At 66.3% G+C, this 12903-nt stretch overlaps 1 protein-coding gene across 1 annotated transcript; it reads right to left on the bottom strand.

The window, feature by feature from the left end:
• Window positions 1-1230: 1230 nt before the first annotated feature.
• Prr35 (proline rich 35) lies at window positions 1231-4193 on the bottom strand. The gene is made up of 2 exons (XM_042668616.1): window positions 3128-4193; window positions 1231-1948 (listed from the first exon to the last, which is right to left on the bottom strand). Exons 1-2 carry the CDS (start codon window positions 4177-4179, stop codon window positions 1318-1320), a joined length of 1683 nt encoding a protein of 560 aa, XP_042524550.1. The 5' UTR covers window positions 4180-4193; the 3' UTR covers window positions 1231-1317.
• Window positions 4194-12903: the final 8710 nt, after the last annotated feature.

Below are 12903 nucleotides of genomic sequence, written 5' to 3'. Positions count from 1 at the left end.
TGGGCTTCTTCCAGGGCCCCTCCGGGGAGGCCGGCAGTCTCCCAGCTCAGGCCTCTGTTGTTGGAGACCAGCTGGGGAGGAGTCACCACGCAGGTCCCAGGGAGCAGGAGGAGGACAGGGGAGGGGCGTCTGGGGCAAAGCAGCTCCAGAGCACAAGTGCGTCCCGGGCCCTGCCCTGCCAAGCCTTGGCCCAGGTCTCCTCCTCTCCTGCTGCTCCGGCAGGACGGATGCCGAAGCCCCGCTGCCCTCTCCAGGGGTCCCTGGGCCTCCACACTAGAGGCAGCCTTCAGCCTTCCCACCAACCCAGGCAGGACCGCGGGGAAGGGGTTCTGCCGGCTGGGCCACCCTCCTATCCAGGCAGGATGGTCTCATGAGATGAGGGGCTCTAGCCCTGCCTTGGATCAGCACATCACGTCCTACCCCAGAAGCCTCCAGGTGGAGGGCACCCAGCGGGCACCTGTGAGGCCCAGTCAGACTCAGCACCCCAACCCCAGACACCCAGCGGGCACCTGTGAGGCCCAGTCAGACTCAGCACCCCAACCCCAGACTGCCCTAGCGCGTCACCGTGGGGAGCCTGATGCTATCGCCAGGCTGGGAGGCCCACGGCGCAGCTGAGGTCCGGTTCAGACTGGCCCTAGCCCGGCCAGCCCAGCCCACTCGGGAAACAGAACTTACACTTCAGGGACCATGGAGGGTGAGGCCAGCTCCCCGGGGAGGGAAGCGATGAGCTGTGGCTGCAGGCCACGGGCGGCCTCCCGGCCTGCCGCCCCCACCCAGGGCCAAGTCAGGCTGTACTAGGAAGGGGCAGCCAGCTGTGAAGGCCACTGATGCCTATCATGGCTGCAGGGGCTGGCGGGGACCCAGGGAGGCCACACAGGGTGAGCAGCTCAGCCACAGAAACAGGAGGCAGCGGCAGCCACAGGCAACACCGACAGGAGGGCCCTGAGGAGGCCCATCCACCGCGCCCCACACACGCCTCCCTGCCATTCCTCCCAGGGTCTCTGGCAGGTGCCCCCCCCCAGGAGGGCACCAGAGCCAGAGGTGCCCGGGCAGTGGGCAGGCACCTCCTGTGGGAGAGGTTTTCTCTGGAGTGTCCAGGCTCCCGCACTAGGACGGCAATGGAAGGAGACATGTGAAGGCGGCTTCTAGTTTAATGTCCACAAGTGTGATCAATAAATAACCGTGAGCTCACTATTCCTATGTGACCAGAGGCCAGAGGCTCTGCACGGGCGGGGGCGGGCAGTCCACATGCACACGAGACCGAGACCGGAGAGCCCTGAGCGGGGAGCCCAGGACCGGGAGGGACAGGACGGCCAGCTAAGGGGGCTGCACACCAGCAGCCGCTGCCGGGGGGCTAGGCACTCCCGGGGCGTGTTTAGGAGTCTGGGAGGCCCCAGCCCCGAGCCGGGTGCCCCAGCCCCCGGCAGCGTCCTCGGGGGGCTGAAGGAGGAGGCTGGGGGGTGGCACGCTGGAGTCCGCCTCGCACTTGGTGGTGTGGCCAGGGAAAGGCTCAAGGGCTGCAGGACCCAGCGGGCCGGGGCGCTCTGGGGCCCCCGGGGCCGGCACTGGACCTGGCGGGGGCAGCCCCCAGGCCGTAGGCAGCTCTGGTCCCTTGGTGGGCACCCGCTTCACGGAGAGGTCGAGGGGCGCGTCTGGCAGCCGGGCAGCCTGCTCCAGCGCCTGGTGGATGGTGAGCAGCTCGCGGCGGATCTTGCCCAGCTGCTCCCGCAGAGGCCGGGGGGGCAGGCCCCCCGCTGGGGTCAGCTGCCCCAGGCACTGCTCCACTCTGGCAAAGTCACCCAGGGCCCGGGTCAGGTCTTCACCCACGGGCCCCGGGCTTCCCAGCACTGGGCCTCGTGGCTGCTGGGGGAGGGGGCCCTGTGGGCCTGGGGCCTCCGGGCCACCGGGCTCCTCATTCTCAGGCCAGAGCAGGGTCGCGGGCGGCAGGCTGGGGGTGGATAAGAGCTGGTCAGGAGGCTGCACGGGCCCCGCTGTACCCCAGCCCCTGCCTGTGTCCTCTGCCCAGTGTGTCAACCATGCCCCAGGGAAAAAGAATAACACCACAGTCTAGAGCCGGGGTCCACAACGACAAACGGGAAGCCCTCTGAGCCTGACGTGGTGGCATGCACCTGTAATCCTAGCTTCTTGGGAGAAGGAAGTAATTGGAAGCCAGCCCCAGCAAAACGTTTGTGAAGCCCCATCTCAATGGTGGCCAAGTCTGTTACCCCAGCGGAGCTGTGAGTCTGGCTGAGGGGCATAAACACGAGGTCCTACTCACAATGACTACAGCTAGGCACTGGGGGCTCACACCTGTCATCCTGACTACTCAGGAGGCTGAGATCTGAGGATCACAATTCAAAGCCAGCCTGGGCAGAAAAGTCCATGATCCTCTTATCTCCAACTAACTGCCAAGAAGCTGGAAATGGTGCCATGGCTTAAATGGTAGATTCAGGCTGGAAATGTGGCTCAATGGTAGAGCGCTTGCCTAGCATGCGTGAAGCCCTGGGTTTATTTCCTCAGTGCCACATACACAGAAAAAACTGGAAGGGGAGCTGTGGCTCAAGTGATAGAGTGCTAACCTGGAGCAAAAGAAGCTCAGGGACAGTGTCCAGGCCCAGAGTTCAGGTCACAGGACACACACACACACACACACACACACAGAGCAAAGCAAAAAGGGTTAGGGGCAAGACTTAAGTGGTAGAACACCTGTCTAAAAAAAGCACATGAACCTAGCCAGGCACCAGTGGCTCACGCCTGTCATCCTAGCTACTCAGGAGGCTGAGATCTGAGGATCGCAGTTCAAAGCCAGCCTGGGCAGGAAAGACTGTGAGACTCCTATCTCCAATAAATCACTAGAAAACTGGAAGTGGCGCTGTGGCTCAAGTGGTAGAGTGCTCACCTTGAGCTGAAGAGCGGAGGGACGGCGCCCAGGCCCAGAGTTCAAACCCCACGACAAAAAAAAAAAAAAAAGCACATGAACCTGAATTCTAACCCCAGTATTGAAGACAAAAGGAAAAAGGATGCCCTCTTACGTTAGGTCTGTGGTCAGTAATTTCAAGCCTGGAGCCCCGTCTCCCATCCAGCCTCCCCCAAGCCTTCCCCCGGAACCCGCGGCCCTGACACCCACCTGCCCTGGCGCCCGAGCTCCGCCAGGCTGGAGGAGGCCTTCGGGTGTTCTGGCCTGCTTCCTGGCGCCAGCTGCCTTTGGGGGTCTCTCTGAGCCGCCGATTCCAGTTCTCCTTCCTGCCCTGGGCCCCGAGGGGTGCCATGGGACCAGAACCTCCCCAGCCCTGGGACAACAGGCATCTTCAGTAGCCCAGGAGCCAGAGTCCCCGGGAGCCCCTTGGGGGGCCCGGAGGGCTTGGCCGAGGCAGCCCTGCCTGCCGGCAGCCCAAGGCTGTGCTCCAGCAGCAGTGGGTAGAACAGTCGAGGGGTGAGGGCCGGGCGCTCAGGGGTCTGCGGGGCCGCGAAGGCCGCCGTGGGGGGCAGCAGGGGGCTGGCCGAGGCCAGGAGCGGCACGTGGGCAGCCGCGGCCAGGGAGGGCCCCAGGTAGGAGAAGAGGCCAGGGCTGAGGGGGTAGTTGACGCCTAGCAGTGACAAGTGGAGGCCCTGGGCCTCAGCAAACTCTCCGGGGCCGGGGGGAGGGTAGCAGGGGACACTGCCCCCAGGCCCCCCAGGGGCCCCAGCCGCCACCGTGCTCCTCAGGCCGCTGCCCGGCCCTGGCTTCCATGACTCTGCCAGGAGCTCACCACCAGGGCCAGGACCCTTCAGGACATGCCGAGCCAGGGCCGGCAGGGCCCCTGGGGGCCCCTCTGTCCCAGCCTTGGGGGCATGGGGGGGCCCGTCAGTAGCCACGAGGCTGGACACGGCGGGCTGGCTGTCTGGATCCGGGGGAGCCCGGGGGCCCGCGGGGCTGGGGGCCCGGGGCCTGGGCGAGGGGGTCGCCCGGCGGCACGCCCAGTCTGGTGAGTCTAGCAGCAGGGAGAGGGAGTCCTTGCAGAGACTGTACTTCATGTGGTTGTAGAGGTGAGACTTCTCCAGGCACGTGAAGGGGCACTGGAAGCACTTGTAGTTGTAGGGCTTCCCCCACGGCCGCGGGATGTAGTGCGGCTTCTTGGGCTTTCGGGAGCGCACCCTGGCCCCGGCCCCCAGACGGCAGGAGCCAGCCTCCCGAGACATGGCAGCCGCTAGTGGGCAGGCACGGGCACCAGCATGACCACCTGTGGAGGGGTCCACGGTCAGGCCAGCCGAGGCCTTTCTGCTCCCTACGCCAGGCCCGCCCAGGAATAAGAACCCAGGTCACTCCTGCGTCTGCACCTGCGTCTCCCCCCATTCCTCCCATCCCCCCCAACCCCCCACCGCCCCCATTCCCCCCGTCCCCCCCCACCTTCTCCTTTGGCCTTTGCACCACAGATCCCTCATTCTTTTCTTTTTTCTTTTTCCCAGTCCTAGGGCTTGAACTCGGGGTCTGGGCGCCTTTTGCGCAAAGGTAACACAATACCACTTAAGCCACAGCACGGCTTCTGTGTCTGTAGTACTGAGGAATCGAACTCAGGGCCTCAGGCATGCTAGGCAAGCTCTCTGCCACTGAGCCACCTTCCCGGCCCAGATCACTCATTCTTTTTTTTTTTTTTTTGGGTCCGGTCGTGGGGCCTGAACTCTGGACCTGGGCACTGTCCCTCAGCTCTTCAGCTCAAGGCGAGCGCTCTACCACTTGAGCCACAGCGCCACTTCCAGCATTTTTTTTTCTTTTTGCTTATGTGGTGCTGAGGAATCGAACCCAGGGCCTCAGGCATGCCAGGCAAGCGCGCTACCACTGAGCCACCTTCCCAGCCCCCAGATCACTCATTCTTGACCACCTTCTTTTGCCCCAGTCCAGCAAATGGAAACGTAGGGCATTTGGTCAGAGCTGACCCCGATGTCAGCTGAGTTTCTAGTGCAAGTTTGGTCTGGGCTTACCCAGCAGCCCTACACAGATCCCCCAAACAGGATGGCATCCATAGGCAGATTTCTAGAATAATCCTCTTCCACCTAGCTCCCACCCTTCATGCCAGTCTGGTAAGAGACTGGTCTTGTGTCTCTCCAGAGACCCTGCTCCTGCCCAGCCGCTTGCCCCTGCCGGAGGCCAAGGCAAAGCCACTGAGGTGAAAGCAAGAGGTCTGAGTATCTGGTAATGCTGCCTGTGTGTGAGAGCGTGCATGCACATGCCCATGTGCGCGCGCACACACACACACACATGCCTGGCCTGCCCGCGCAGTGTCAGGTGGGCATGCTGGTGGCGGAGGGGGGTCAGGCTGGGCTGGGGGGGGGACAGACGTCATGGCATGGCCCTGTGGTGCGGCCACCTGCTCAGCCCGGCTCCATCTGGGTGGCTTGAGGCAGGTCAGCGACCAAGCCTGCAGTGGCCACGCTCAGCCAAGACCCTCTTCTCCCCACGCCTTACACACTGGGCCGGAGCTTCTCACTCCATCTGGGCCGCCACCTGGCCTCCCGCTGCCCATCCCTCTCGCCCTCACGGGTGCGTGGTGAGCTTTGGGTGTGTGCACGCAGCGTGCAAGACTCCTGAGTAGCCCTGTTCTGTGCCTGAAGAACAGCGCCTGCCTGGCCGAGCCCACTGGGCTCAGGGTGTGCAGCCCAAGCCCCGTGCTGCGGGCACACGCACCTACCCGCCCCTGCTCACCGCAGACACTGCGGGGCACAGACACCACACGCTGCTGGCTGACAGAACACACCCTCCGCAGTCCTGTGTGTGCACAGACACCACACACACGCTCGCACACACGCGTGCAGACACATGCACGCACACACGCACACTCACATGCATGCACGCACACACACGTGCACACACGCGCACGCACATGCATGCACACACAGCACAATGCACACGCACACACACTGCTGGCTCGCGTGTGCGCGCGCACACAGCATTTGCACGCGTGCGTGCACACTCACGGCCGCGGTCCCCTCACCCCAGGACGCGCCCTTCCCGGGAGCCGGGCGGGAAGGCGGCCGGGTCTGGACCCCGCAGGGACTCCGGTGCGGGGCGCCCGCCCTGCCCGCCCCGCGCGGTGACAGACGCGCGAGCCCGGCCGCGCGGGCATCGATCACGCGGCCCCGGGAGCCGCGCAGCTGTGCGTCCCGCGGGGACCGGCGGGAGGGGCGCCCGCGCCCGGGCGGGGCCGGGGAACCGGGGCTGGGCTCCGGGCTCCGGGGTGGGGGAACCGGGGTCCGGGGAGGGGGAACCGGGGTCCGGGGTCCGGGGTGGGGGAACCGGGGTCCGGGGAGGGGGAACCGGGGTCCGGGGTGGGGGAACCGGGGTCCGGGCAGGACGCCAGCTCCGCCCCGCGGCCCCGCGCAGAGCCCCCGACGCAAAAAGCGCCCCAGACTCGGGCCCCGCGCTCCGGGCTGCGCGGGACGAGGGCGCGCGGCGGCGGGACGCGGCTCGGGGCGGCTTCCGAGGGACCGGACCGTCCCGCTCCCGTCCCGCTCCCCGGCCCCGCGCCCGCCCCGCGCCCCGGCCCCGCGCCCGTCCCGCTCCCCGGCCCCGCGCCCGTCCCGCTCCCCGGCCCCGCGCCCGCCCCGCTCCCCGGCCCCGCTCCCCGGCCCCGCTCCCCGGCCCCGCGCCCGTCCCGCTCCCCGGCCCCGCGCCCGTCCCGCTCCCCGGCCCCGCGCCCGCCCCGCTCCCCGGCCCCGCGCCCGCCCCGCTCCCGTCCCGCTCCCCGGCCCCGCGCCCGCCCCGCTCCCCGGCCCCGCGCCCGCCCCGCTCCCCGGCCCCGCGCCCGCCCCGCTCCCCGGCCCCGCGCCCGCCCCGCTCCCCGGCCCCGCTCCCGTCCCGCTCCCGGCCCCGCTCCCGTCCCGCTCCCCGGCCCCGCTCCCGGCCCCGCGCCCGTCCCGCTCCCCGGCCCCGCGCCCGTCCCGCTCCCGTCCCGCTCCCCGGCCCCGCGCCCGTCCCGCTCCCGTCCCGCTCCTGGCCCCGCTCCCGTCCCGCTCCCCGGCCCCGCGCCCGCCCCGCTCCCCGGCCCCGCGCCCGCCCGTCCCGTCCCTTCCCCGCGCCGGCCTCGCGCTCCCCGCCGCCAACTGGGCGCCCCGGCCCCGCGTCCTTACCGCGTCCGCCGAGCCCGCGCCCGGCCGCGCGCCGCGCGGAGGGCGAACTTCCCGCGGGGAAACTGAGGCGGGCGCGGCCCCCGCCCGGCCGCCGCCCGCGCTGCCCGACGCCGCCGCGGCGCCCGCCCGAGTCGACGGCGAGGCGCGCGTGCGCCGGGCGCGGGTCCGGATCGGCGCCGGCGGGGCGCGGGGCCGGGGCGCGGGAGGCGCCGCCCGCGGCCGCTCCCGGAGCGCAGGGGCGCGGGGCGCGGGCAGCGCGGTCCCGCCCGGGGCCCGCGGGCGCCGCCGGGCAGCGCGGAGCGGCGTCTCCCGCCCCGCAGCGGCGCGCGCCGTCCCCGCCTCCGCCGCGCCCCGAGCCCGGCCCGCGGGGCTGGGCGCGCAGGGAGGGGCCGGGCCTCCACGGGGCCACGCGGTGACCCCGCGACCCCTGCCCCGTGTCACACCCCCCCCCCCGCGACCCCCCTGCCGCACGTCCCACCCCACAGTCCCCCATCCCCGGGTCACACCCCCTCTGCCCCGCCCCGTGTCACAGCCCCATGGCCCCGCTGGACCCAGAAAGCACCTGGGGACCACAGCTCCTGCCCCGCCTGTGCGGCTCTCTGAGGGTCTCGGTGCCCCTCTTGGAGACATTTGGGGTGGTGAGGTGCCCAGGAGGGTCTGGGTCCCCAGGCACACCGCAGACCCCAGGTGGCCTCATCAGCACCTCACGGCCAACACTGCAGTCCCAGGGCCACACTTTCTCAGCCACCTGTCCAGCTGGGCCTGTCCAGCCGTGGACACTGGTGTCGTGGGGCAGGGCCAGATGCGGTCTCTCCTGAGAGCTGGCCTGTGACTGAGGGAAGACACTAACCCAGAGACGCGTTCCGTGGCATTTTAGACTTCAGGCTGTGCAGTGAGAGGAGGCTGGGACCTCCCGGCCTTGGAGACGGCTCAGCTCCAGGCTGTGGAGCGGCCGCGGCCGGTGGGAAACAGCTGTGACACGCAGAGGACCCGCTGGTGACTCGGGTTTCAGGCCTGAGCTGCGGCAGCCAGGGGGCGCACCAGACGCAAAAGGCAGAATTGGTCCTTGTGGATGGATACCCAGGGCCCTCAGGAGCTGCGGCACAGCCCATGCGTCTAGCTCTCTCCATCACCATGCGGGCTTCCTATCTGCCTGCCTGGCCAGGCCTGGGGAGACCTTGGGTGACCCACCATCATGCCAACAGCCTTGTGAAACACTGGGACCAGGAGACAGGGCCCTCATCTTGGGCTCTGGCCGAAGCAGCCAGTGGCCCAGGTCACCCTGAGAGTAGAGCTGGAGACTAGGCTTTGGCTCCTGAACCTCAGGGACAGCTCTGTGCCTACGAGAGTCTGGGAAACCCCAGATCCTAGAGCAGACCAGAGGCCACAGCTGCCGTTCAGAGATGCCCTGGTCCGAGGGAGCCCTCATCTCAGCACACACAGAGTAAACTCACAACACCTTGGGTGAGTACGGAGCTCGTGGTTTGAGGACGACAACTAGAGATGTGTAATGCAGTGCTTCAGGGATGGGGTCTGTAGCCGGAGACCCGGCTGCTGCCCAGGCCAGCTCTGTGGAGACAGAGGGGAGAAAGTCAGGAGCTGACTGTGTTTAATGTGGGAAAAGCAGGAGGGAGCTGGGGCCATTCACCTCCACAGGGATGGGCCTTTGCAAAAGGCTGGGTGACAGAAAGAGGCAATGCCCAAGGGACCCAAGGGACATCACCGGGTCACACGTTGGGCATCTGGGAAGGGTCTGCACAGAGTGGGGGTGAGCAGGACCACCAGATTCGCCTGAGGGGTCTGGAGAGCCCCCTGGAGGTGGCAGTTTCCTGTGGGCCGAGGGGCCTCATCCAGCCCCCATGGCCACTGGGCCTGTGCTCCCCACCATGGGGTGACCTCGGTGACCAGCAGTGGGACCCATGTCTTTGGTGCTTGGCCCCCTGTCCTGCTGTGGGACCCCAGCTCATACTCTCTGAGCCACAGAGCTCTCCTCTCAGAAGCGGGGAAACTGGGTGCCTGTAATCTTAGCTACTCAGGAGGCTGAGATCTGAGGATGTAAGTTCAAAACTAGCCCAGGCAGGAAAGTCTGTGAGACTTGTTTTTTTTTTTTTTTTTTTGTCAGTTATGGGGCTTGAACTCTGGGCCTGGGCTCTGTCCCTCAGCTCTTCAGCTCAATGAGAGTGCTCTACCGCTTGAGCCACAGCGCCACTTCCTGTTTTCTGGTGGTTAATTGCAGATAAGAGTCTCACAGACATGGGCTGGGAAGGTAGCTCAAGTGGTAGAGTGCTAGCCTTAAGCTGAAGAGCTCAGGGACAGTGCCTAGGCCCAGAGTGGAAGATCCACAAACAACAACAACAACAAAAAGTTTCACGGACTTTCCTGCCTGGGATGGATTTGAATCATGATCCTCAGATCTCAGCCTCCTGAGTAGCGAGGATGACAGGCGTGAGCCACCGGTGTCTGGCTGTGAGACTCTTATCTCCACTAAACTACCGAAATATAAAAAAGCCAGAAGCACATCTGTGGCTCAAGTGGTAGAGTGCTAGCCTTGGGCAAAAGAAGGTTAGGGACAGCGCCCAGGCCCTGAGTTCAAGTCCCAGGATGGCACAAAAAAAGGGGAAGAAGGATGGAGAAAGCCACGCCTCAGGCAGCTCCCAGCTCCGTGGGACCCTGGACGAAGACGGAGGCCCAACGCCACTCCTGGGTGCAGGCCTTGCCCCCAGCCAGAGCCTCTTTTCAGCCATTAACCCATTTTGCTCCCGCTGCCCCTGGCTGCTGGGCTGTCACCTCCATTAGTGTTGGGGCTGCGTGGACTGTGGGCTCACAGGCTGCTGAAGAACCAGTCTCAGCACTGTCTCATACCCTTAGTGTCGCAGCCAGGGGACAAGTGTGGGCTGAGCTGCCCGCCAGCCCTGGTGGGCAGAGGGAAGTGTGGTGTTGGGGCCCTGGGCAGGCCTGACGCCCACAGTGGGGCTGTCTGTGCGGCGGGAGAAGCCCTGGGGCCCCTGGGCACTCAGCACGGTTGGCCACACCTGTTCACCCTTGTCCCACAGTATAGGACATGTGGCAGCACCCAGAATGGCCCCCGGGGAGGGGTCCCGCTTGGAGCTTCGCTTCCCTGTCCATTCAAGGTGGCCTCAGAGGTTCCAGATTGGAGGGGGGGAAGACAGGCCCAGAGCTTGGCTGGAGGGGACCGGTCATGCTTCAGGGCCCCACACGGGCCACAGCTGCAGACCCTGTGGCTCCGGAGAACCCCAGCAGGGACACAGAAGAGACATGAATGGAGAGACAGGGCGTGGCCTGAGTGGGCAGGGAGAGCCTGGCTTCAGGAGGGCGCAGCAGGGGTATGGCCCTCACTGCGGGCACACACACACGGCCTGGGAAATCCTGCTGGGATCTGTCTAATGGCCCCTTCTGGACACGCTGAGTCACTGGCCAGCCTGGTGTGGACATGGGGCTTCCCCAAAGGACAGCGGGTAATTGGGATGGTCAAGGGGCCAGAAGGTACTGTGGTGGGGGAAGACCTCATCAGGGGAGCTGGGTGACAGGGGCCTCCTGATCCTGGGTGGGTGGGGGAGGCCTGGGCTCCCGGAGCCCCCACCCCGGTTCCCAGCCCGGCTCTGGCGGAGTGCTTGCCCGCGGCCGACAGCAGCCATATGTTGGGGAGAGAAGCTGTGTGCATTGCTCTCGGCCCCCGGGGCCGGCCTTCCCGAGCCTGTCACAGATAATTTTCACCGCCTGAGTGGCAGGCAGCTGGCGGGTGGGGCACAGGGGGCCTGTGAGCTGGCCCCTGGTCCAGGCCCTCTGCTGGCCCCCACACTGGGACTGCCACCTTGTAGGTTCAAGGTGCTGGTTCTGGAAATAACTCCCCCTCTGCCATTGTGGTCACCCCTGCCAATCTCAACGTGGGGGCCCTGGAGAGACCCCTGGCTGGCCAGCAGTCTGAGCCTTCTTGCTTGGACGTGGGCAGCAGCCAGGGGTGCACACGGAATGGCCCTGTGCCCCAGGCAGGAGGCAGGGGGCCCGGGAGCTGCAGCCGGGTCAGCCCAGTGCCCAGAGCTGTGCGCAGGGAGGCAGAGGCTGCAGCTAATTTGTACACTAAGTACTTCTGACAGGGACGCCTCACAAGTGAGAACAGGCCACCATCCACCTCGGGAAGGCCATCACAGCAGCAGGGCCAAGAGGCTAGGGCAGGGGCGTGGGAGCATGGCATCAACAGGGCCACTTTTTGCAGAGAGCCCGGGCTAGGGTGTAACTCTTGGTAGAGGAGATGGGGAGCGGGCAGCTGTGAGGAGCCCCGGAGGCGGGACGCAGCGGGAGGAGAAGCCTCTGCACCTCTGCACCCCGGGGCCCTTCCCATGCAGGGACTCATCTGTTGCTCACTGGGACTCAGGCCGGCCCGTCCCCTACCAGGCAGGGTCAGGCCCCAGCTGCACTGCAGCATGGCTGAGCCGCCTGCACACCCGCTGATTCAGCGGAGGCCTGCAGACACCGCTGGCCCTGGCCAGCCGGCCACCTCATCCTCCTTAAACTTGTGGAGACTGCTCCCATCACCCGGACCTGCCTCAGGTCCACAGTGGCCACTGGGAGCCCTGGCTTCCCGCCCGCACCAGGCTGGTCTTGCCTGTGCATCTCCAGCCCCTCTCTGGAGGCTCCCTTGCCTGGACCCCCGTGTTGGGACCAAGGGGAGGGTCGGTCTTGGCTGGGGAGGGGGCAGGACGGGAGGCCCTGGGGTCCTGGGCCTCGGGCCTGTGCTGTCCTGAGATTGGAGGTGATGGAGGCCAAAGAAGTGGGGGCTGAATGTGGTGGGTCCAGGACCAAGGAAAAGGGTTTGGGGAGGCAGGAGGGGACCCGAACTGCCCCAGACACCAGGGGTGGAGGAAGCCAGCCCGTGCCAAAGCATGGTGGGAACAGATACCTCACCCCCACCCCAGAAGAGGAGGTCCAGCCTGGCAAGCAGCCGCAGAGGGGCAGGGCCGAGCTGTGGGCGCTGAGGTGAGATACATTGTGGCAGCTGCCCCGCCGCCTGAGGCCCGCCTGGAGCGAACACTGCTGGTGGCTTTAATTGCTTTCACATTCGATGGGCTGGCCTGTGACAGGCCTCTTCCGCTGTACACCCGGCTGGCCCTGCACCCTGGCCTCTGCCCACCCTGGGCCCCCTCCGGCCCCCCAAGGGGCCTGGGCTGCCAGCCAGCTGGGCCCAGGGCTTCAGCATCACCTGTGACACCCGTTTGGACCAGGTCAGGGAGGGGTAAGGCAGGGCGAGAGCAACTCTGGTCCCACGCCGCCCCCGCCCCAGCTCCATCTGCTCCTGTCTGGTGACTGATGGGTTCAGACAGGGCACCAAATGCAGGCAGGGAAAAGCCACACATACATCCTGTCCTGTCAGCCTTGAGGGTCCTTCCTGGCTGCAGGGCCTAGCCACAGCTCTGCCTGCCCTGAACACTTGCTTCTTCCCAGAGAGTGTCTGTCCCCCCCAATGCTCCGCCCCCCCCACCAGCTGAGGCTGGTTGCCTGCCCCCCCCCAGCTGAGGCTGGTCTGAGGCAGGAGTGGCCACTGGATCCCCTAGGCAGCCCCACAGCACTATCGAGGGACGCCAGCCACTGGTTCTTGCGACAGCCACCTTCTTATGGGGCCCTAGAGGGGTGAAGATGGACAGGAGGCTCCCTTACGAAACAAAATGCTTTTATTTGGTCCTTGGAGCCTGAGTGGAAACCGCCCATGGAGTCATCAGAACGGGAAGGGACTGGCAGCTGATAAAATAGTCTCTGTGTCTGAAGAGCTGGCTGTATTTACAG

This window comes from Dipodomys spectabilis, unplaced genomic scaffold, assembly GCF_019054845.1.
Source record: "Dipodomys spectabilis isolate Male_0828 unplaced genomic scaffold, ASM1905484v1 ptg000461l, whole genome shotgun sequence".
NCBI lineage: Eukaryota > Metazoa > Chordata > Mammalia > Rodentia > Heteromyidae > Dipodomys > Dipodomys spectabilis.
The sequence above is the reverse complement of the archived record's forward strand: the minus strand, read 5'-3'. Positions and strand labels throughout refer to the sequence as shown.

Excerpts from the sequence above, each read along its gene's own strand:
- Prr35 (XM_042668616.1), bottom strand. The coding sequence starts at position 4,179 with ATGTCTCGGGAGGCTGGCTCCTGCCGTCTGGGGGCCGGGGCCAGGGTG. Across the intron at positions 1,949-3,127 it reads GAGCTCGGGCGCCAGGGCAG|CCTGCCGCCCGCGACCCTGC; the intron begins GTGGGTGTCAGG and ends ATCCACCCCCAG.